Below are 25,798 nucleotides of genomic sequence, written 5' to 3' on the forward strand. Positions count from 1 at the left end.
TATACTTGAATTATTTGACCATAAAAGAAATGAAGTACTGTTAGATACTATAACATGGATGAACCTGAAAGTCATCATGCTAAGTGAAAGAAGCATGTCACAAAAAGGCATGTATTATTTGATTCCATTAATATGAAATGTCCAGAACAGGCCCATCTCTGGGGAGGGGGATTGGATTAATGGTTGCCTGGAGCTGAAGTGTTAGGGAGAATGGGGAGTAAGAAGTAATGGATTTCTTTTTGGGATGATGATTATGTTCTAAACTTAAATGTGGTGATGATTACATAGCCCTGTGAATATATAAAACCGTTGACTGGTCTAATTCAAATTGATGAATCATATGATATGTGGATTATATCTGAATAAAGTAACTTTAAATTATATATATATATATATATTTTTTTTTTTCAGTTGTCAATAGACCTTTATTTTATTTATTTACATGTGGTGCTGAGAAATGAACCCAGGGCCTCCCACATGCTAGGCAAGTACTCTATCACTGAGCCATAACTCCAGTCCTTTCAAATTATTTTTTAAAAAGAAGGGAGTATTCCACTGTGTTAGATGCTGCAGATAGACCAAGTAAGATGAGGATTAAGAGAATTGGCTTCGGTTTTAGCAGTTTGGAAGTCATTGGTGACCTTGATGAGGCGTTTTGGAAGAGTGGCGGGTGAGTTCAAGAGAGAATAGAAAGAAATACATTGGAAACAGTAAGTGTAGGCACCTTTTAAGGAGATTTACTACAAAGAGAATAGAGAATTAGGGTATCAGGGAGAAGAAGAAGTAAGGGTTGGAGACAAAGTTTTGTTTTCAAGATAGTAGATGTCTTTTGTATGCTGATGGAAAGGATCCCAGTAGAGAGGGAAAAATTGATATTGTAAGAAAGAAGTGACAATTGCTGATAAGTTCACAAGTAGATAGGGATTGGTCTGATGGACAGGAGGGAAGACAGAGCATGTGAGTAGGATAGCAAGTAGATAAGGGCTGTGAGCCTGGGAAAGCTCTTGTCTGAGTACCCTATTTTATTATTATTTTATTTTTTATGACTTAAGCCAAGAGTGAGATGTAGGAGAATCTGGAGGCTTGAGAAGAGGAAGGGAAAGTTTCCTCTGAGAGTGGGAGAATGAAAAGACTATGAAAATATAGACCCGTCAGGTAGCACTAAAGGCCCATGTAATGTTAGTGGTAATAACTTTAAGGCAAGTGAGACCATGTTCATAGTCTTATCTTTTTCTGTAGCCATGTTCAGCCTCATGGGTACAGATATGGAGATTTAACTTGGTTTGGAGTTTTTTGTGTTTTTTTTTAAACAGTACAGGTACTTAATCCCCTCTACAATTCTGAAATCAGTTCTGAAAACTTAGTTTCTCGTTTGTTTGGTGAGTTTGACAGCACTTGATCTGAATGGTTATGAAGCTATTTATAGACTTTGTCCCATTTAGTGGGACTGTGCCTGTGTGTGTGTGTGTTTTTTTTTACCTTTATTTTCGTTTGCTTGCTTCTTTCTTTCTTTCTTTCTTTCTTTCTTTCTTTCTTTCTTTATTTATTTTAATGTGCTGAGGAGCAAATCCAGCGCCTCAACTGGGTAGAGATTGCACTCTACCACTGAGCCTCAACCCTAGCTCCCTGTGCCTGTATTTTGCTGCACAAATGTTGGGGTGCTATCCCAGACTCCTGGGGCATTTATGATATATACCCTATATTCCCATCCTAAAATTCTAAAAATCAAGACACATCCATTCTCAAGGGTTTGTGGATCTGTTTGACAAAGCTGGACAGCCTCAAGGGATTTGAGGATGTGTATGAGGAATGATTATCCTGAGGGACTACAGAATCTCATTCACCTAGAAAGGGAGAAAGTAAGCACATGAAGAGAAGATGAGGGATGCTGGAAAGGTGGCAGGATCAATGGACTATTGATCTTGGTGGAGCTGAAGAATTATTGGCATGTAAATGCTAGTTGGAGGATGCTGGTAAGGTAGGGAGAGTTTGTTTCAGCTGGGCTTTTAATCCTTAAAGGGTATAATTACAGAATACAAGTTAGTACTACTTTTTCAGTATTTACTTGTGAATCCTCTGGTTCAGAGTGAATGGTTTATTCTTTCAACACTACATGCTGTGTTATGTCATTAAAAGAAGCATCTCTAGCCAGTGCTTTGGTGCTCACCTATAGTCCCAGCAGCTCTGGAGTCTGAGGCAGGAGGTTCACAAGCTTGAGGCCAGCCCCAGAAATTTATCAACAACCTATCTCAAAATAAAAAGTAAAAAGGGTCAGGGATGCAGCTACACACCTAGCACATTTTGTACATTGTTACTTTTAGGATAGATGAGAGTAACTTAATACAGTCACTTAGTTCTTATAAAATTACTTTTATATGTAGGAAAAAGAAAGGAAAAACACATTCACAGGAAGTTCCATCGCATTTGAATTGCTTACTGCTTACTCTCTCTTTACACATCAAGGCTTAATACCAAAAATGATTTACTTAACGTCTAGTTAATAATTAGGTGTTGGAAAACACTATATACTATGCTTAGTGGAATATACGGGATCTGATGAGAAACTTTTCTGTTTTGACTAATAAATTTTAACCCAAATGGCCAAGTTTAGTGAAATATTATGGCCTTTGAAATATTATAGGATTTGTTCTAAGAACATTGTTACTTCATTCAGTGAATGAATGAATTTATTGTCCTACCAAATCATAGGCCTTACTTCTAGCTTGAGCAAAGGTGTGATGCAACACTGAATCAAAACTGGAAAAACCCATGGACTCTTTGAGGACCCTGGGCAGAGCTGGCTTGACTTGTTCAGTGGTAGCCTCTGGCTATATATTCTCTTATATTAGTAATCAAAGGTGAGTTATTGTAACTAAGTATTAAGATGCTTCCACAAGTCCAGTGACTGGGCAGTCCGGACAACTGAGTGAAATTCTTCCTCAAGATTAAAAAAAAAAAAAAAAATGGGGGTGTAGCTCAGTGGTAGAGTACTTGCCTAGCATGTGAGGCTCTGGGTTCAGTCCCCAGTAAAGAAAAGGAAAAAGATCCTTCTGGAACTCTGTTCACTCATTTCCTTCTCCCGTATGTTATTATTGTAAGTTTTATACTTGCTCTTGGAAAAGTTAGATGCTTTTTATCCTTGTTTGCAAGTTTGACTACTTGACTCTTTGATTTTGGAAATATTGAATTATCACTGTATGTAAGGCAGTGGGTAGAATTCTGGCCAGGGTATGAGAATTTAAGTGAGACCTGCTGCCCTCCCACAAGAAGCTTATAACAAAGCATTAGAGAGAACAAACATACATAGCCAGAATGCTTGGTGAGGGTGTATTAAAGAATCCAGAAGAGGGAGAAATTAATAATAGCATAGGGGAATTGGAGAAGGCTCCAGGGAGGGATGACTTTTTTGATCTAGGCCTTCAGAGAAGAACACATGGAGTTGTAGATAGGCTGAAATGGAAAGAAGGTCTTCTAGACAGAGAGATTGTATTGTCAGTGGATGGTAGAGGAAGCCAGGTGTGGTAGCACATGCCTGCAGTCCCAGTTTACTCAGGAAGCTGAGGCAGGAGGATTGTAAGTTTGAGGTCAGTCTTGGCAACTTAGTGAGGCCCTGAGCAACTTAGTGAGACTCTGTCTCAAAATAGAAGATAAAAATGGTTGGGGATGTGGCTCAGTGGTTAAGTGCCTCTGGGTTTAATCCCCAGTACTGAAAGAAGAAGAAGAAGAAGAAAAAAAGAGGAAGGTAGGGCAAGCTGGGGTTATGGAAAGAAAATAGCAATCAATTCAAATAGAATAAATAATAAGGGGGAGCACTTTTGCTTCATTTTATCATGAATTAGTCTGAAAGAACTTAGTATCTTCCAAACTAATATTTACATCTTTTCATTATGCCTAATAGAATATATGGGATCTGATGAGAAACTTTTCTGTTTTGACTAATAAATTTTAACCCAAATGGCCAAGCTTAGTGAAATATTATGGCCTTTGAAATATTTTAGGATTTGTCCTAAGAAAGAACTTAGTATCTTCCAACCTAATGTTTACATCTTTTCATTCTGCTTTTTTCTCATTTCACTTTTATTTGTTACCTACTTTTAGAAATCATGAGAAAGAAAAAACAATTATACATGTTGATTGTTAGCAACTGTGGTGACTTAGCTGTGGAAGGTTGAATTTTTTTCCCTCAAATAGAGTTTAGGAATTATCTATGAGTATTATTATTTGATGTTGACAGTACTTTTATGTATTGAATACTTACATTTTGCTAAGTGTTTTACTTTCATCATATTTTTAATTCCCAAAGCAACTTTCTGTGCTACAATTTTAAAAATAAGGAATCTGAGTTTCAGAGAGGTCAGATATCTTGTCTGAGAGCTGAAGTTAAAAACCCAGGTATTTACAGTTACATTGAACTGTATGGCACACACATTCACATCAATGAAAGCTCCTTAGAAAGATCTTAGAAAATGGGAGGATTCAAGAAAGCTATTTCCTAGATAAAAGATATTTAGATAGCAAACATTGTAACAAAAATTAATTTAGACCTTTATTACAAAGGTATCAGATATCTTTCTTGCAGTAAAAGGTCTGACCCAAAGAGACTGCAGAAAAGGTCAGGGAATTGAGGGTTTGACGAAGCATCAAAGATCTATAACCAATTTTCTTTTCTGAGAAGAACAACTTTTTTCTTTGGAATACAAGATTCAAGAGATTGTATAGATCTACAATATTTTTTAACAGTAAAGAGGTGGGAAATATTTTGAGACTTTTAAATGGTTTTTTGTTTTTAATTCAGGTACACTTGGAATGGTTAAAGAAAAGTGGGGGGTCATTGTAACTCACTTAAACCATCCAGGTTTGTCAGACCATCCTATGTGTTTTATTATGTAGGCCATCCACCTGTATAGTACAAGTGAGAAGGGGAGTAGTGTCTAAGGAAGAGTGGCAATGACAAAAACTTATCTAAAAGAATTTAACTAAAACAGGTAGGTTCCTCAGTTGTTTATGTAGATTGTGGAACTCTGGGTCAGTCATGAGATTATTCAATGTGATTCCTTTTGTTGAAATACAATGAAGAGTGATGTGGGTATAAATGATAAACAAGAAGTCAGACATTTTTTCCCAGAAGGATTTCCCGCTCTGTGCAGGTACTTGTTGAGCTCCTTCAGTGGGCCATGCAGGGCCAGGATGGTGAGCACAGTCAGCTAGAGACTCTATTCTCTGTTAAGGCGCCCTCAGCTAGTAGAGAAAATAGATACTAATCAAGTCATCTGCTAATGTAAATTAAGTACAACAGAGATAGTGCGTGTGGGGAGGGGGGCATGGTTAAAAATGTTTCCCTGAGGAAAAGATGGTTAAGCTGAGAATTAACCAGTGAGTACAGAAGAAGGAGGAGGTAATGTTGCTTCTGGAAACCTGTTCTAGATGGTGCATGTTAAAAAAGAGCCCCATGACAGGAGTGAGCATTGGGCATTTCAAGTATAGAAGGAAGTCTAGTGGGCAAGTGGAAGGCTGCTGGGGCATAGACCTGGAAGTTTAGTTTAGAGTGGAGAGGTAGGTAAGGAACCAGATAGTGTCCTGACACACTTGCATTTGAAGATAGTAGTCTAATTATAACAAGGAGAGCAAAATGGGGGAGGGACAAGAGGAAATGTGAGGAAATCATGACACTAGCTCAGGTGAGAGCACATGTGCTTTGATCTCCATTGCTTTCCATTTACACTGGGTTAATAATAGTTATGGAATGAATGAAGATGATGTTAGAACATAGGCAGTGGTAATAAGCAGATTCATGAACATAAGACTTGGAGCTAGATTAAATGTTGGGGATAATGGGAGGGGTATTCTAGGGATAACTCTTAAGATCATCAAAGCCTTGAGAAGGAAACTCTTGGGGAAGGTATATGAGGAGAAAAGAAAGCTTGGAACTGAATCTTTAGGAGTGTCAGTACATTAGTTAGTGGCTGCATAGAAGAGCTGGCTGAATATGGAATCAAACCAGAGAGATGCCCTATGGTGCCAAGAAAAGTATTAAGTGGTGAAGTTGAGTAGCGAATGGGCAATGTGGAAAGGAGAGGTCCCTACAGGTAGTGGTCATTTTAGGCCAACTTTATACCTTGACATGTACAGTGATTCTTTTTTTTTTTTTTAAATATTTATTTTTTAGTTTTAGGTGGATACAATATTTTATTTTTATGCGGTGCTGAGGATTGAACCTAGTGCCTCACACGTGCTAGGCGAGTGCTCTACCACTTGAACCACAACCCCAACCCCATGTACAGTGATTCTTTCCTAGCTGTTTGAAATTATAATCTATGCAGATTTATTTATTTATTTATTTTGTACTTCAAATGTGGTATATAAAAATTGCAAGTACTCCTTTTAGGGATCATTTGAAAGACTAGTGAGCCCTGAAGGTAGAAAAAGGTGGTAAGTGGGAGGCAGAACCTGAACAGAATTCTTAGGGGGGAGAGAGGGGAAGCAGAAGGAAGAGTAATCCCAAACCTTGGGAGTCTATCTTTGTATTCCAGTGAAGGAGGGGCTGGAATACACAGGAGAGGAGTTGGGAGTCTAAGGGCTATCTGCGGCAGGGCAACCAAGTTAGTGAAAGGATTGCCTGAAGCTTTTAAAGATGTCTCAGACATCTGTAGCTGTCGACCCTGGAAGCTGGAGAAGTCGGAATTTATAATACTGAGTCACAAATTCAGAAAGCCAGGGACTATGTAGCCATAAAAGCAAGTATTTTAAAAATTACTTAGCTTTTCAACAAGGGTGCCAAGTTCAGGTGTACCTGTACCCAGGTGTACCTGTAGTCCCAGCTCCTTAGGAGGATCCCTTGAGCCCAGGAGCTCAAGGCTAACCTGGGCAACATAGTGAGACCCTATCTTAAACAAAAGAGTAGAAAATGTTGTAATTGGATATGACACATATAAGAATGACATTGGCCCCTACCTTTTGCCACACAATTAAAATGGATCTTGGACCTATGTAGAAAGCTCTTAGGGAAAAACACAGGAGTAAATCTTTATAACCTGGGGTTAGGCAGTTGTTTCTTAGATACAATAGTAAAGGCATAAATGGCAGAAGAAAATATTGGTTTATAAAAAAACTAAAAAAAAAACTTCTGCTGCTTGCTGGCTGGCACATTCCCATAATCTCAGCAGTTCTCAATCCCAGTGACTCAGGATGCTGAGGCAGGAGGATTGAAAGTTCAAGGCCAGCCTGGGCAACTTAGCAAGACCCATCTCAAAATAGAAACTTAAATGGTCTGGGGATGTAGCTCAGGAAGAGCACCCCTGTGTTCAATTCTCTATAACACAAACATACACACACCTTCTGCTGCAAATGATATAAACCGTCAAGAAAGTGAAAAGACACCACAGAATGGGATTTGATAAGGGACTGTTATCCAGAATATATAAAGATTTCTTACAACTTGATAACAAAAAGACAATCCAATTTTTAGATGGGCAAAGGCTCTTAAAAGATATTTCTCCAAAGAAAATATACAAATGGCTGGTAAGTATAGGAAGATGCTTTACATCATTAGCTGTCAGGAAAAATGCAAATCAAAACCACAGTGAGATACCACTTCACATTTAACGGGATAGCTATAAGTCAGTGTTTACATTGTTATTACTAAGTAAATGTCCACAAACAATGTACTGTCATTACATTTTCTTTTGTAAGTTTTTTACTGGAGCTTATAATGCTGATTTTTTAAAAGGTATGCTTAGTTTTCTATATATCTATTGTGGTTTTCTCCCTCATATACTCCACATTCCTCAAATATACAAAATAACTTGTCATTTTCTCCCTCCCTCCCACTTTGGCTGCTTGGAAACCTTACACCAAAAGTTCTCTGGGCTTTCCTTTCTGAAATGGTGGCTCTTGGCCTGGGCCATCTGTTCTTGTTGCCCTTGCCTCTTTCCTGAGTTAGACCTGTTGCCTAACATCTCATGTTTTTTTTCTTTCTTTATTGCTGTGCACTCCCATTTACTGAAGTGCATCCTCCTGTGAAGGAATGTGTGGAAAGTAAACTGAACTTTTGTGTATGAAGATATCTTTCTGTAATTCTCTCTATAGGTGGTTAATGATTTGGCTATATATGAAAGCTGAGGTTGGAAATCATTTCCCTCAGAATTTTGAAGGCATTCCTTTGGTGTCCTTTGGTATTTGTAGTTGCCACTGAGATGTCTATCCCATTTTGATTTCCATTCCTTACTATGAAGGATAACCACACAGTTTATTATCAAAACTGGGACACTTATGGTACTAGTCTGACAAAATATTAGAACAGTGAGCATAAACCAGAACTCTCTGGGTAAACTGGGACATGTGGTCACCCTCTTTCTATGTGACCTATTTTTTTTTTTTTTTTACTATTTCGGATTTTCTCTTTACCTGTGGTATTCTGAATTTCATGCTGATGTGTATTAGCAAAGACCTTTTTCATGCTACAAGCCTGTCTTTGCAGGTTTGTTCCTATTCTTTAATTTTGGGAAGATTTTTTCATTATTATTTCATTAAAAATTTTCTCCCAACATTTGTTAGTCAAGTATTTGACGTTCTGGATTGTTATCTAAAATTTTCTTTCTTCTTTTATAATGAGCAAGGTGATGTTATACTTTTGCCTTCTGATTTTATATGTGAGAGATTTTTCAGACACTTCTAGTTCTATTGAAATTTTTAAAAAATTATGTTTAATTTCTTGTTTTAGTCTCTTCTTAAAGCATCCTGTTTCTAGGGAAGTATATTCTCTCACTTCTGGGGATATCTTGTGTGAGTTCTTGGCCTTCCCTTCCTCAGTCTTTTTTTTTTTTTTTTTTTTTTTTAAGGTGATAGGAATTCTTTTTTATATATTTATTTTTTAGTTTTAGGTGGATACAATATCTTTATTTTACATTTATGAGGTACTGAGGTTCGAACTCAGGGCCTCATGTATACTAGGCAAGCACTCTACCACTGAGCCACAATCCCAACCCCCCCCCTTCCTCAGTCTTTCTCTTTCTTTTTCTTTCCCTCCATCTTCCTATTTTCCTTCTCTTCCTTCCTTCCTTTCCTTGTTTCTTTTGTTCTCTGCATTGCTTTCTTGAGTCCCTTTTTTCATTTTGTTTTGGTCTGTGTCTGAGGCTTTCCTCCAGTGGTGGTTATCGTTTACTGCCTATTTATATTTAAGGCTAAGGTATTAAAAAGGTTTTTTTTCGAATCTCTGAAATCTGGGCATATCTTCTTGCTTCTTAAATATAATTATTCTGTGACCTACCCCATTGGTCATCATACCCTCAAATGTCAGAACTTGTGTCTTAGCCTGTTTGTGTTGCTATAACAAAATATTACAGACTGGGAAATTTATAAAATAAATAGAACTTTATTTTCTCACAGTTCTGGAGGCTGGGAGCCAAGAGGAAGACATCAACAGGTTTGGTTGTCTGGTGAGAGGTATTATTTACTTCCAAGATGTGACTTTTATGTTGACATCCATAGGAAGAATGCTGTATCCTCATGAGTTAGAAGGAGAAGGGCAAAATGGACAAACTTCCTTCCTCACACCATTTTATAAGGGTACCAAATCCCATTCATGAGGGTAGAACCCTCAGGACTCCATCACCTCCCAAACGCCTTTCCTCCCAATACTATTATATTGGGGATGAAGTTTCGCACACATGAATTTTGGGGAATGCTATCAGATCATAGTAGCTTGGAAATATTTGGGGAAGGGAGGACAGCCATTTACCGTTTCCAGAAAACCTTTTTCTGGTTTCTACCTAGGAAATTATACAACTGAGTACTAGTATTCTATGAGTGGGAATAGGGAGGACAAAAGGTTCCAGAAATTGGCATAGATCTTTTCACTTGTACCTCAGCCCAGCTTTCTGTATTCCCACTCTAGAGCTTCTGTGATTTAATTTTCCACAAAATAAACTTCCTTTTCTTCCAGTAAGAGGATATGGTCCATGTGGTTAGTCACTTTTCTGTGTTAGAGAATGTATAATGGAGAAAGTCCAAGTAGTTCTAGCAGCAGCAGCATGATCACAATCACCACCACCACCACTACCACCACCCTATCTTCTGCTTCCTCCTCGTCCCTCCAGGATTCTGTGAACCTAAGTGACTCTACCGGTCTCTTTACTCCTCTGGATCTTGTGTAGTAATTACTTCTTACTCCTCTATCTCTTACTGCCTTTAAAATGTCTATGAAAACGGGCTCTTAATACTCTTCCGTTTTATTTTATGCATCTACTGTATTTTAGGGGGGTTGAAAAGGAGAAAAAAATAACCTAATGTGCTTAGTCTGCCATTTTTAACTGGCTCTGGAATGTATGTTTTCTAGTCAGTATCATAATGCTGATAGATGCTCATTAGTACTATCAGTGCCATGACTATTATATCTTTACTGAAACAGGAACCTCCAGTAACTATAATAGGAACTTGAATTTTAGTGGAAAAGTTTGTTCATGAAGTTGAACTCAGGAGTGAAATTAGATTATTGAGCCAATATCCCTAAAACTTCATTTCCTTACTTCCTGTATGCCCACCCACCTGCCTGCCTGCCTTCTATCTGCCTTCCCACCTCCCTCTGTCCCTCCCTTCTTTCTCTCTTCCTTCCTTCCCATTCTTTCTTGGTGCTAGGAATTGAATCCAGTGCCTCACACATGCTAGATAAACATCTCCAGCCCTAAAGCATAGTTTTTCAACAACTTTCTTGAAAGCAGCTTTCCTAATTAAATTTAAATTCAGTGGTGATGATAGCTGTGGGAAATAGTAATAGCTGTGAGAATACTTGGTTTGATTGTTGTTTCTGTTTTCTCATTCCAACCTCAGACACAAAAGAATCTTCTGAAATTTTAGACTGAATAAACTGTACTGGCCAGAAAGACGCATAATATCTTTTCAGTCATCAATGACTGAAAAGCACTTGGGTAGTGAACTTGCAGCCCAGAATATGTGTAGTACCCAGAGTGCTTGAAAGTAACTGCTGCACCAAGTTGGTGTTTGAATGGAGGAGACCACTAAAGTGTAATAGATGCACTGCAGTTGTGTGTCTCCAATTCCCAACCTTTGTCAAGGGCATGTGGAGCTCTCTTCCAGATGAGACCACCCCTGTTGTGCTGGAGTAATCTTCCAGGAGCAGTGTGCTCCCCAGTGGCTGTGTCTGCTCCAGTCTCAAGGGATCAGGGATAATTAGGAAAATCAGGAATGGTGTTGTGATCTATTTTGTAGCAATGAAATGCCCTCATTATTGCCCCCCTTTCTGTTGTTTCTGTTCTTTTAATTATTATTAGCTGTGCCCCTCCCCCATTCACTAGCCTTGCTCTTCACAGCATATTGACTGAGAATCAGAAGCCCATTTCTGCTCAGCCTTCAGGGCAGCTGTTTACACAGCAGCGATGTTACACAGGTTTACTGTGTCGTGTGTCTCTGTAACACTGGGTTTGGATCTTGTATTTAGCTGCCAGAAGTGACTGTGATGAAGTAGGAGAGATAAACTGATAGATTGGCTGCCAGAAAGATGTTGGGAATCAATCAGATAAACAGTGTAGAGAAATAGCTTGCTGTTTTCTAGTGATAATAAACCAGTGGCCTCTGGTCCCCACATTTTTAAACGTAATTGCTGTGGTAATAATGTCCAAAATAGGCAAATGAAAAACATCGCAGGAGGTTTTTTTAATTGCGATTGAGATATCCCTTTCCCTTTTGCAATAAAGATTCATCTTATGGAAGTGAATATTTTTATAAATTTATTTCTTCAGGCCTACTTACATAAACAAATAAAAACTAGAAAGTGAACTACTTTCATAGGAATTTATTTCTTCTTCACCATCCTACCCCGGCTTCAGCTGTTTAATTTGGTGAAATATCTGTTTTGCTGCCATGCCTTAGCTGCAAAATAATTGCTTACTTTTGTGAAGAAACATGTTTTAAAGCCAAACTTGTATTATTGATAGATGATCAACAGGAACTAGTTTATTTTAGCATGCTCCCTTGGATTTTTCTCAAATTTTTGTTGCTATTTCTCTGAATATAACACTTATATAGGAAAAATGATAACTAGATTCATTATTATAACTCAAAATTCTTCTCCTTTAATGTTTAACCTGAAAATCAATTTCTTCTCTTCACCCAGTACTTTAAGATTCTGTACAAAGTCTTAAATCTGCGTGAAGGTGTAGCTTCAGACTTAAGTTGGATGCAGTGGCGTACCCAGTATTAATAGGAGAGTAGGAGAGTAATTCAGGATTCCTGTGGAGTTACTTGTGCAGGAAGAGAGACTGGCCCTCTGTGTTGTACTTGCCGTGTATCCAAATGACTTTGTTTTGGTTCCTTAAAATTTTTGTGGCTGTGAATGTGTAGGCATCATGTCTGGTTGAGTTATCTGAAAGCCAGCGTGGTAGAGGAGCAGCAGGGGAAAGCAAGAGGATGAAGTCCATGCTCTTAATTATTTATGGTCAGGGCTTTTGCTTGAGGAAGATCATCCTGACAGAGGTTCTAGTTCAGAAATTAACCATGCACAGCTGTGCTGTTGGTGGGAAGCTGATGCATTTTCCGTTTTGCCACACAGCCCTTCCGATCTGACCTTTTAAAGATTCTCTCCTTTGATATTAATGGGGTGGGCAAAACTAATCATAAAAACAATGAAGGGAATGTTGCACACTCATTGATCCATTTGAAATGAACTATAGTACAATAAGTCTTCCAAATGGACTTCTGTTCTCAGCTCTTGCTATCACCACCATTTAAAGATATATAAATATGAAAGGGTTAATGAGAATTCAGTCATGCTCTTGCCACTGGGTTGTCCCTTATTGATTGTAGTTTTTGAGCTGTCACTGTGCCATTCAGAATTCCTTCTATGCCCTTTTAAAGTCAGTTGGTTCTGGGAGATGATAAATATAAATCAGTTGCTTTTCCTTTTTTTCCTAGCTCCTTCGAGAACTCATAGAACGAAAGACCAGCTCCTTGGATCCCAATGATCAGGTGGCCATGGGAAGGTAATTTAGATATGGGTTTTTACTCATGCAAGCAGCCTAAATAATAATTCCTCCGTTGATTCCCCTTAATTCTACCTCCGAAGCAGTGATTGGTCATGTAATGATCAAAGTTTAAGCAAGATAATAAGACCTAGAAAAACAAAGTGACAAATTGTTTTTCCTTATTGCCTTAAGTACAATTTGAAAAGAGATCATGAAACACCTATGTGTTTGTTTTAGTCTTTCTTTTTCAAAGTCTTACGATCTTTGCTCTAAGGTTTGGATTGTGATTGTATCCGTATCAATCTACTGACCAGTGTATAAAAAGCAGCCACTAAACATGTGCTCTCAGCTGTCAGAATGTGGCACTGTGCACAACAGGTTCCTTTCTCAGAGTTGAATCTGCTTTGTTAGTCTGCCCTAATTTAGACCTTCAGTAAAAGCTTTAGCACAATTAGAAATGGAACATGGCAGCATTACCCAGATGTCAGGGTAGAATGTAAAGTAGTGAAGGAAGGCTCTTGTGTGTACGCTTCATCCCGTGGTTGGAAAATAAAAAGGGCATTTAGAGTGCTACCTAATGAATAGTGTACATTTAAATAGCCATGAGCCATAATTTGCAAAAGCATGAAAGGAAACAAAAGCTGCAAGTGCCAGAATGGGATTCTGGGCAGAGCAGCATTTTGAGAAAGCAATGAAAATTTTGTGTTGATGAAATAATTTTATTTGAGTAGAATATTATTTGAATTTTAGGGTAGGAGGTTGTTGATATTTCTTATATCTCCAGAATGTTAGAGAGGGCTGTTCACCATAAATTTCATGTGATAGAGCAAATTGCATTTAAGTGATGATTATATTGTACATTTATCTGACTTTACAATAAAATAGATTATGGTAATTAAGATTATATTAAGATTACAGTAATTGGATTTCCCTAGATTTTTTTTCCCCAATGTTGAGTTTTCATTGTGTAAATCAGGTAAGATGACTAGCTGCTGCTACTGTGTCTCCCCCCACCCCACCTTCCTCCTTCTCCTCCTTCTCTTCTTCCTCTTGGAGCAGTTTGTGAAGATTTTCTTAACCTGGTATCCCTTATTTGAAAAATTAATTTCTGCTTATCTAAAATGACTGCAGAATATATGAATCTTTTTTGGATCCTATCCAGACAAACCAACTGGAAAACTGAGATAGTTTGGGAAATTTGAAGAGTGACTGAATATTTGATAGTAAAGTATTATTGTAACTCTTTTTTAAGGTATGATAATGGTATTGTGGTGGGGGAAAAGGGTCCTTATCTTTTATCAATATGTACTCAAATATTTATAGGTGAAATTAAAACTAAATGACTAAAACTAGCATCAGTAGTGCATAGGAAAATTAGACTTAAAGAGTTCACGTGTTCAAACCAACCAACAGCTGCAGCGAGAGAATATGTCACACAGCTGAGGCATTAGAGGAGAACACAGGCAGCTACACTCAGTTTGACGGGTTTTCCTGCAGACTGGTAGATTTAGTGCTTGTCACAGCAGCTTCAGACACTAAGGAGCATTGTTAACCAAATTTGCTGTAGAATTTCCCAGCTGCCATTTATGTTTTACCATTGCACAAATCCTCTTCAATTGATTAGTCACTTTGGCTCTAGACTATCTTGAGGAATTTGATGATTTCTGCAGGGTTGTTAGTGAGAAAAATTTCAATTTGTCAATACGTATAACTATTTCTGTTAGTGATGATGCATAACATTGCTTGTGAATTTCCCAGGCAGTGGCTTGCAATCCAGAAGCTACGAAGCAAAATCCATAAGAAAGTAGACAGGAAAGCCAGCAAAGGAAGGAAACTTCGGTGAGTTGCTTTTTTGAGAAAATGTGAATATATGTTGTGTCTTCTTTTTAAGGATCAGAAAAATAACAAATGATATTTGAGGAATTTTTGTGACTCAGTTTTTCTTACTCTAAAATGGAAATATAGTTTAACTTTTTTGTTCTACTGTTGTGGATGGATGTATAAAATAATATCTGCAACTCAGTGGCAGAGCACTTGCCTAGTACAGGTGAGGCACTGGGTTGAATCCTTAGCACCACATAAAAATAAATAAAATAAAGTTATTGTGTCTCTGCTACAACTAAAAAAGATTTTTTTAAATAATACCTGTATTTCTGAAAAGAAATAATAAGAAATCAAAAGGCAACATAGTTTAAATTATTTTAGTTTTAAAAAGAAATAAATGAAGGCTTCAGAGAACGTTTACATTTCTTACCTCACTTATACGGATGTGTTTAAGTGAGGTAAGAAATGTAATTTTTAATGAGATACTGATTGATTGATTAAATGATACCAGGGATTAAACCCAGGGGTACTTTATCACCAAGCTACATCTCTAGTCCCCACCACCACCTTTATTTTGATATAGGGTCTCACTAAGTTGTTTATGGCCTCACTAAATTGCTGAGGCTGGCTTAGAACTTGGAATCCTCCTGCCTCAGCCTTGTGAGCCCCTGGAATTACAGATATGTGCCAGAAAAAAATTGTTTTCAAAGGGCTGGGAGTATCTCAGAGGCAGAACTCTGCTGGGTTCAGTGCTCAGTGTCACACACACAAAACAAAGAAGGAGCAAGAATAGGAATTGACACTGCTACACTTTGACTTGTATCCCTAGTAATTCTGTGTGTGTGTATGTGCGTGTGTAATACAATGTCATCACACAGAGCCTCGGTGTCAGAGAAACCACTTGTAAATCAGGTGCACACACAAAAAAAATCTTAAACTTGTTTCATTAGGATGGTTTTAAGCATATAATTAATCCCACATCCTTATTAGAGTCCTGCCTGTTGTTAAATTTTCTTCAGACAAATGTGAATCTGTCTTGTTTTTAAAGATCTGAGTAGATTTTGCAGCCACTTTGTTTTAGCATTTAGCAAAACTCATCAGTACATGCTTATTTTTCTTTGCAGAAGTGCGAAGTTGCTTTTCATTATATATTGATTACTTTTCGTAAATCTCAAGTTAAATTGCTATAATTTGTTTTAACTTTTTTTATATGTTGAAATTTTCAGTTCTTCATTCTTTTCTGGATGCACTGTGCAATGGTTAACAGCATGTTCTCAGAGGCAGACTGCCTGAGTCTGAATCCCAGCTTTGACAGTGACAAACAGTTCCTTTGGGCAATACCCTTGAAGTTTCTGCACTAGTTTCTTCATCTGTAAGAGGGGTGTGCAGAACCAGCCCTGTAGGTTTGTTATGAGTATCTTGTTGTACTAAAAATAGGCACTATGGTTTCCTACCTGATTTCTTTAGCTCTTGTGAAGTTAACATGGTGCATCAATAGCTGTTCAGCTTGGTGTGTCTGTGGGGAGATGATTACTGGAAGATCTTCTTCAGCTGCTATTTTGCTCTGCCTCCTTCCAAGAAGGTGATCTTGCTGGGAGGATTAAATGATGAGTGTATGTGCAGCTCACAGAATAGTACAGGTACATAGTAAGCTCTACATAAGTACTCATTGCCATTATTGTCATTATTCCAGAGCTGAGTCAGTGTCTTGCCCTAGTGCTCATTTACTTGCTTCAGCACATGCTGCTTCTGTTCCTTTCTCCTCTTCCTTCCCCACCTAGGATTTTAGGAAGAATGTTACCAACAGTGACGTCACTTCGTTCTTTACTGGGATCAGGTTTTTCTCCAATCCTGTGCTTTTAAAACTACAGCCCCATGAGGTCATAAGTGCTCCCTAGAGAGAGGGGCTAAGGGTTTTAAATTGGGAGAGTTGTGTTCAAACTCTGGCTCTGCCTGGCTTTTTTACTTTGGTTGCTCTTTGTTCTCTGGGCCTGTTTTCATTTACTAATTGGAAATGATATTCCCTACTTTATAGATTTGGTGTGGGAATTAAGTGAAATAATGTGTAAATGTCTGGTATACAGTAGGCATTCAATTGCTAGTTTCTTTGGTTCTCTTGTGTTTATTTGTTGACATTTCTTTTGCAAAAGAATTGAGAGGGAAAAAATGCCTTTTCAACAATATTGCATTGTTTTGAATTTTGTACGTATTGGGGCAAGTTGTTATATTGTGTACTCTTTGAGGAGAAGGATGTGCTACTTTGTTCTTTAATTCCAGTCTTATCTATGAATAGTGCCTTGTTAGCCAACTAGAAAGTATTTTTGGATGATTATGATAGGAAAATTAAAATGCTCATCAGGTAATGAGAAATGGCTTTAACTTAAACATTATTCAGAGTAAGAAATCTGGGGCTGACAGTGTTGCTCAGTGGTAGAATACATGCTAAATATGCCCAAGTTCCCAAGTTTGACCCCCAGCACTGCAAGAGATGAATGTTGAAGATGCCAGCACTTTTCTGCGTGGCAAATAACTTATTATATTAATTTATGAAACTAACCTTGTTAAATTATTCAGTAGAGTTATGTTTCAATGCAATTACATGACTCTGTTTTTGAGCATTTTGGTCATGTTTTTTTTTTTAAGAGAGAATTTTAATATTTATTTTTTAGTTTTTGGTGGACACAACATCGTTGTTTGTATGTGGTGCTGAGGATCGAATCCGGGACGCTCGCATGCCAGGCAAGCACGCTACTGCTTGAGCCACATCCCCAGCCCTTGGTCATGGTTTAAATCCCCACATCCACATGATATCCAGAGGCATTAAAATCTTATTCTGGGGCTGGGGCTGTAGTTCAGCGGCTGAACACTTGCCTAGTGAGGCACTGGTGGTGCGATCCTTAGCACCACGTAAAAATAAATAAAGGCATTCCGTCCATCTGCAACTACAAAAAATTTTTTTAAAAAAATCTTATTCTGGCAACTGACAGGCAAGAAGGAGACAGACATTCTATTTATCAGGGCTAACCATTATAATATAAGGAATGGTTTTATTGTTCTTCAGGTCTAGGGACTGTAATAGTGCCTATCTTCTGAAGAAGATGGTAGATTGTTGTAGATGGTGAAACCCTAGAGACAATCCTGCCTGACACTCAAGAGAACAGAGACTGCTCAGGAAAACTCTGTAAGATTCAACATGCATGCTGAGACTTGAGAGGCTTATAAGAGATAGTTCAGTAAACGGGGAAAAGAGTAATATTTACAAAAATCATTTGCAGGGCTGGGGTTGTGGCTCAGTGGTAGAGTGCTCGCCTAGCATGCACAAGGCACTGGGTTCAATTCTCAGCACCACATAAATGTAAAATAAAGATATTGTGTCCACCTAAAACTTAAGAATAAAAATTTATTTTAAAAAATCATTTGCAGAGAGTGGTGGACTCATTTGGGAAACTAATATTAATTTGTTTTGGCTGAGACTTAATATAGAATATGGGAGAATGGCCAGAGATGAGGCTATATATGTAGATGAGTGCTAGATCATGGAGAATTTTGGATTTTATATTATATATTGTATATTGTAGACTGAAAGATTTTAGGCAGAGGAATATTGTCATCACTCTTGAATTTTAGACAGTTCTGGGGTTTTCATAGAAATGGACTAGAAATTGCTAAGGGCAAAGACTGGAAGGAATAAGAGACTATGGACTGAGATGAGTAATGCAGATGAGTAATTTGTACTTAAGAGGTCAAAGAAAGTGAGAAAGTTAGAATGGTTTCCAAAGTTTTAAAGCGTCCTAGATAGATTTTTGTATTTTTCATTGATGTATTTATTCTACAGAGAGGAATTCAATTTTTTTTTTTTTTTTTTTTTTTTTGAGGGTGAGAGTGGATTCAGTTTCAGAATATGTTACATTTGACACAGTCTTTTAGAACTCTTAAGTTTTCAGATGGAATATTGAGTCAGGAGAAGGATGTAGGTATTTATTAGTTTATAAGTTCAGAAACAGTTTAATTGTGGAATATGACAAGAATCTAGAGGAACAAGAATAAAACCCTGAGGAATGTCAGCAGACATGAAACAGAGGAAGAAGATTCTATAAAAGCGTGCTGAGGAAGAGTGGTCATCCCTGTTCACCTGACTCTCCCTCTGACTGTGAATGTGAGGGATATAGTCAGAATCAGAGAGGAATCCTTACTGAGAGCAATAGTGATTACTAACACTTAGATACCTTCTTACTACCAGGCACTGCTGAGCTGTTTATATACAGAAGCCAAAAGAATACAGGCTCTGGAGCCAAACTGACTGGGTTTGAAATCCAACTAATTCCATTTACTATCTTTGAGACCTTGAGCAAGTGACTTTACATCTCTGTGCTTCAATCTCCTCATCTATGAAATGAGTATAATAATTGAAGTCACATCTCACAGGGTTGTTATGCAGATTAAATGAGCTAATTCATGTAAAGTGCTTAGAGAAGATAAGTAACTTACCCAGCGTTACAGGGCTAGTAAGTAGCAAACTGGGATTTGAACTAATTGGTCTGATTCCAGAGCCTGTGCTGCTAACCTCTGGTTGTTAAGTTGTTGCACAGAAAGGACCAACTGGCCTATGCAGGCACCAAAAAACCTCCTGGTTACCTTAACATCCTGTCCTAAAGGATTAAACTAAGTGGGTCAGGCTAAATGAGAATATTGTAAGTAATTCTCTTAAGTGAGACTTCAAGAACAGGTAGGGTGTGCCAGCTGTCCTCACTGATATTAGTTCCACCATTGAATAAGTTGTTCTTTGTTTATGATAGTGTTAGAAGGATAAGATCTCCAGAAAAGTTATAGCAAAGATTAATGTTATCTTGTGGAAACTGTTAAATTGGTAATATGCAATTATGTAGCCTAGTTAGACTAGATATGGTACTTGCTAGCTGAGAAATATTTGGGGCTTGGAAAATGGTTGTAATTATTAATTATCAGTATTTTACTCAGCATTATATATGGGGATTTAATCGTAAGTCATAAAGTAAATGTATTAAACTCTTGGGCCTTTAATAATGAGATGTCAAGGCCCGGAGGTATAGCTCAGTGGTACAGCAAGTGCCTAGTGTGTGTGAGACCCTGTGTGTGATCCTAGCAACACACATATGCAAGAAGTTTTATTGTGTTGGTCTGTTCTTCCACAACAAAATTATGTTTTCTTAGCATGGTTGATAAAAGGTGTTCTAATACCAAAATGTGCACCCATCCTCAACAGCACTGAGAACAGATGAAATGCTATTACATAAGTACACATTACAAAATTGTCTTTAATCTGACACTTTTTTTAAAAAAAAAAATATTTATTTTTTAATTGTAGGTGGACACAATAGCTTTATTTTTATGTGATGCTGAGGATCGAACCCAGCGCCTCACACGTGCTAGGCGAGACTCCACCACTTGAGCCACAACCCCAGCCCCTAATCTGATTACTTCTTAAAGCCTGTCCTTCATCATGTAATTAATAGTTCTTAAATATATTGTGTTTTGAGTGTAAAGGTATTCTAGAGTAGCACAATCCAGCAAAAATATGTATACATAACTTTAAATGTTCTAATTGCCTCTTTAAAAAAGTAAAAAGAAACAGGTGAACTTAATTTTAATAGTATAGTTCATTTAACCCAGTGTTATCAAAAATATGATTTAAATAATTTATGATTTTAGATGTTATTAATAATATGCATTACACCATTTTTTTTGTCAGAGATTTTCAAAATCTGGTGTTTGTCATAAAATTTTAGTGTATCTCAATTCAGATTAACTACAGCTCAGATGCTCAGTAGCCATATATGATTAGTGGTGACATGACAGTATTTAACAGTAACCAGAGAGTAGTCTATGAGACTTTATCCAGAAAGCATATTAAACCTGTCTTTGGACATAGCTGAGAGTACATATTATTTTTTCAGATGGACATAAAATTTTGGTGAAGCCCAAGGATGTCATATTTACCAATGTCATATTTATTTTTTTGCTACGATAAGCATTGAACCCAGGGCCTCCTGCATGCTAGCCAAGTGCCCCACCTGTGAGCTACATCCCCACTTTACACATACATGTGTGTGTGTGTGTATACACATATATAGAGAGAGTGAGTTTCTTTTTTGAGAGTTTTTTTTTTTTTTGTATTGGGGATTGAATTGTCCATTGAGCCACATCCCCAGCCCTATTTTGTATTTTATTTAGAGACAGGGTCTCATTGACTTGTTTAGCGCCTTGCTTTTGCTGAGGCTGACTTTGAACTCGCCATCCTCCTGTCTCAGCCTCCTGCGCTAATGCACCCAGCTATTTTTGAGTCTTGTGATGTGGCTTAGGCCACATCATAAGGTTCATTGAATTCAAATGAACCTCTCACCTCTGCCTCATGAGTAAGCTGGAACTAGAGGCACAAGTGACCACATACAGCTGAAAAATTTATTTAATTAACAGCGTTTATGCTTTATTTAAATTAAAAGGTTATGTAAGTATTTATGGTCTCATACATTGACACAACCTTTGGAAGGTCATTTTGGCTGTCTTTTAATTTTACATATGCATACATTTTAATTCAGCAGTTTCACATCTCAAAATTTATTTCATAAGTACATGATCTAACATACAATAATTTATGTTTAAGACTCTTCATTTTGGCATTGTTTAATGTTTTTAAAAGAGCAGAGGCTAGGTAGTCGTGGTGGTGCATGCCTGTAATCCCAGTGACTAGGGAGACTAAGGCAGGAGAATTGCAAGTTCAAGGACAGCCTCAGCAACTTAGTGAAGACCTGTCTCAAAATAAAAAATTTAAAAAAGGCAGGGAATATGACTTAGTGGTAAAGTGCCCCTGGAGTCCTCCTGGAGGGAGGAAGGGACAGCCCATCAATAGGAGGATGAATAAGTTATATTATACTCTGAAACTATGAAAAAAGAAAGGAATGTGATATAAGGTTTTGTGGGATGTAATACTGAAAGTGCTACAACCAAAGTAACATTTTTAATTATTTTAAATTATTAAAATGATTATTTCTTCAGGATAGAATTATAGGAAACCTTTCAGTTCTCTATACATTTCCATATTTGGAGTCTTGGTATTATAAGAATTACATATTACTTTTTTAGTATATATTAATTCTCAATAACTTAAGAGTTTTTGGTGTATTTCCCTTATAAAAAGTGAAAAATTGGAAACAATATTAATGTTCAGAAACATGATGGTACTTCCATTTCTGGAATTGTATGCAGCCATTCAGGGGACAATGCTAAGTGGGGAAAAAAAAAGATTACGAAAGTGTGTGTATACGCACGCATGTGTATGAAAGGATCTGTATGTAAAACAAACACAACTAACGATATCAACAATTGTCTGCAGGTGGAGGAAGTGTGCATTTTTTCCCCTAAATTTTCTATAATGAATTTATACTTTTTCTATTCTCTTAGATTGATCAAAATTTTAACACTATTTGTTTTTCTGGCAGTAATGGGGATTGAACTAGGGAGCCTTTGTTAAAAGCATTACTTGAGAAATGAAATTTGGGAAGCTCAGTTTTGAGTGGTACAGTACAGAATTGAATTATTTGGTATGTGTTAAAATGTTTCTGAAACTGTAAAACATTGTGCATGTGAAAATATTTATCATATTTTTGTTTATGGATACTGTTTGCCCAAGTAGAGGGGTTTTGGTTAGCATTTTTTTAATATATATGTATGCATGTATTTATATAGTCATACAAGCCTCTTGCATTGTGATGAATAGTAAGGGTAACCTTACTGAATTTTCTTTGGTGTAATTTGATGTGCATAAAGTCATACAGTCTCTTAGGCCTTTTTCTATTGGTGGGAAATATAGATAATAACTTAAATTTTCATAACACATCTGCTAAAGATCTTGAACTCAAACTTGTTCTGAACTTACTTGTGCTCCCTAATTTAAAGATGGGGAAATGAAAGACCCAGTGGAGCTAGTGCATGGAGATGATGGTGTTGAGTCTTAGGGGCCTTTTCTCACTCAGGGAAACAATACCAGTAGTGATGGTGCTGGTGAGGTTTGCCTTCAGCAGTTATCCCACTGCCTGTGCTGTTGCCAGCAGGTAGCTTTAATGACATGAGAAATGATTAAGATGTACTTAGAGGAGGAAAATGGGGGAGTCAAGTTGTCATTGACTTTTGTCTGGAATAATGTTTAAGAGTTTGTATATTGCTGAGAGGCAAAAGTGTATGTGCTCTTTTAGAGCTGTGATATAAATGGATCTGTGCAGAACCATTGTCATTTACAATGCACTGTTATCAGACTTTTTTTTCTAAATCATTAAAGATAAAGGGGAAAATATAGTTGTGCATGGCAAGTGCCTATGAATTTTTCCCTATTCCTCTCTGGAGCCAACTGCCCCTATAATCATTTCTGGAGTCTGTTAACTCACAGAATGTGTTTCCTTTGCTAGGTTAATAGTTACTAATGTTGCTGCCTGTTTGTTTTCTGCTTTGTTTAGATTTCATGTCCTTAGCAAGCTCCTGAGCTTCATGGCACCTATTGACCATACTACAATGAATGATGATGCCAGGTAAGTAAGAGATTAATTATATGTCTCAAATGGCTTCATGACAGCCTGATATTGACCTGTTCTACAGCCTGTCACCCTCTTGTTTCTTCTTATCAGTTAACCATTTGTCATTGGCATCATAGGAAAGGTCCTTGTCACATCTCTTCACTCCCATAATTACTGTAAAGCCAAATCAAAAATTTCCATATACCAGCTACCTCTGGTGGCTGTGTGTTTTTGCTGCTAGATTTTATTTTTTAGTTTTTGGTACTGGGAATTTAACTCAGGGCCACTTGACCGCTGAGCCACATACCCAGCCCTATTTTGTATTTTATCTAGAGACATGGTCTCAGTGAATTGCTTAGTGCCTCACTTTTTGCTGAGGCTAGCTTTGAACTCTCAATCCTCCTGCCTCAGCCTCCTAAGCTGCTTCCAAGCTCCCAAGCTACAGGCGTGCACCATTGAGTTGGGCTAGGTTTTATTTTTAATTTTAGTCCACCTGCCTAGGACATCTGAGCTCTTTTCTAGGCCAGAGGGTCATGATAGCATGTATGCATGCTGTATGCATTGGGGGTTTTATGTGTATGCTCTTTAGAGTGGCTCTAGAGATTGCTATAGAGATGTGCATCTGTTGTGTTTATTGAGACTTCTTTTTATTTATTTTTTATTTTTAACTTGTTCTAATTAATTATAAAATCGTGACAGTAGAATGCATTTTGACACATTGTACACAAATGGAGTATAATGTCTTCCTCTGGCTGTACATGGTGCAAAGTCACACCTGTAGTATAATCATCCATGTATATAGGATCATAAAGTCCATCTCATTCCACAATCTTTTCCAGTGTTTTGAGGATTATAAGGGTTTTTACAAAAGAAGTAGGTACATGCTTATTTTATAAAGTGAAACAATCAAAACACATACAGGAAAATATAGAACTTATAATTCAGAAGTAACCTTTTTTTTTTAAATATTTATTTTTCAGTTTTCGGTGGGCACAACATCTTTATTTTATGTGGTGCTGAGGCTCGAACCCAGCGCCCCGCACATGCCAGACTAGCGCATTACCACTTGAGCCACATCCCCAGCCCAGAAGTAACCTTTTTTGGTAATTTTTTTTAAAAAAATAATTTCTATGTATAATATGTCAAAATACACTCTACTGTCATGCATATCTAAAAAGAACAAATAAAGAATAATTTCTTCTAAATTTATTAATTCCATTCTACCATAATACAAGGCTTCCCCTTTTTCCCCACATTTATGTACCATTCATTGATTCATTTTTAGCAATATGGATTTATGCTTTCCAGTTTTATTCAATGAGTTATATTTATTTTGATGCTAAATTGCCCCAGATTAATGGAAGTTCTTTAAGCTGCCTTGTGCCTTTTGATGTATCCCCAGTCATTCTTTGAGTACGTCCTTTCTGTCTTATACAAGATGTTCACAGATTATCTTATTGCTTTCCCTGCACCAATCCTGGACTCTTTCTCCAAGGACCCCTTTCCCCCACTTTTTTTCCATTGGATAATGGTTTTTAGAAGCCAAGACCTGGCTTCCAGGGGTGCTGGAACTGACCATGGTTGTTTTCAGGCCCTCTTAGCATGTGGAACCGGAAATGTATGAGTCCACATGCACAAACACAGGATGACCTCTCTTAACATCTCAGGTGACTTCCTCTCAGTGTCTGAGTTCCCTTTCAGAGTGTTGTTCTTTTTCTTTTCTTTTTTTAATATGATTGAAATTATATTTTACTATAAATATTTTATATATGGTGAGCAGTTTCCTGTCGTTAAAATTATTAAAAATTTTTAAATGACTACATAGTATTTTTATATTTAGTTACTCACAGACTGTTGGGACCTTTAAATTGCTTTTAATTGTTGTAATTAATACCATACTAATATATATATATATATTTTAATACCTTTATTTTGTTTGTTTATTTTTATGTGGCGCTGAGGATCAAACCCAAGGCCTCACACATGCTAGATGAGCTCTCTACCACTGAGCCACAATCCCAGCCCCCATCTTAATATTTTTAAGCATAATTATTTACCAAGTGAAATTATTGGTCATAAGTAGGTACATGTGGCTTTTGCCAGCTTTATCTAACCTTAAATTATGTATCTGTTTTTTACTTGAGAGTATTTAGATTGCCATCATATCTCATCAGATTTTCTCCCCCCATGCTTGAAAAGAGATCTATAGGCTTAGGCAAACACAATTGTTATTTTTCATTTTGGTTTGTTCTGTGCTTTGAGTATAAAGCAGCTTATAGGTGGTTCTGAGTACCTTTATATCTGTCTTTATGACCTCATATGTTCTCCTGTACTTTGGAAGTGAGAGCTTAGGTAGGGCTAGGTTTTTTCTCTGTTAAATTTCTGGGTTCAGTCTATTTAAAAGTTATAGAGTAAAGTAGGTACATTTTAGATTACATCAATAAAAAAAATTACATC

The 25,798-nt window shown here is 37.2% G+C and overlaps 1 protein-coding gene across 2 annotated transcripts in view; it reads left to right on the forward strand.

Annotated features, from left to right (window-relative positions):
* Aatf (apoptosis antagonizing transcription factor) overlaps positions 1–25,798 on the forward strand; it is a 106,898-nt gene that overhangs the window by 58,353 nt on the left and 22,747 nt on the right. For both annotated transcript variants that reach the window (XM_076870225.1, XM_076870226.1), the window contains exons 9-11: positions 12,925–12,992; positions 14,733–14,813; positions 23,285–23,356. In XM_076870225.1, the coding sequence (XP_076726340.1) occupies positions 12,925–12,992; positions 14,733–14,813; positions 23,285–23,356 (221 nt within the window). The remainder of the gene's footprint in view (positions 1–12,924; positions 12,993–14,732; positions 14,814–23,284; positions 23,357–25,798) is intronic.

Source organism: Callospermophilus lateralis, chromosome 11 (assembly GCF_048772815.1).
Source record: "Callospermophilus lateralis isolate mCalLat2 chromosome 11, mCalLat2.hap1, whole genome shotgun sequence".
In the NCBI taxonomy this organism is placed as follows: domain Eukaryota; kingdom Metazoa; phylum Chordata; class Mammalia; order Rodentia; family Sciuridae; genus Callospermophilus; species Callospermophilus lateralis.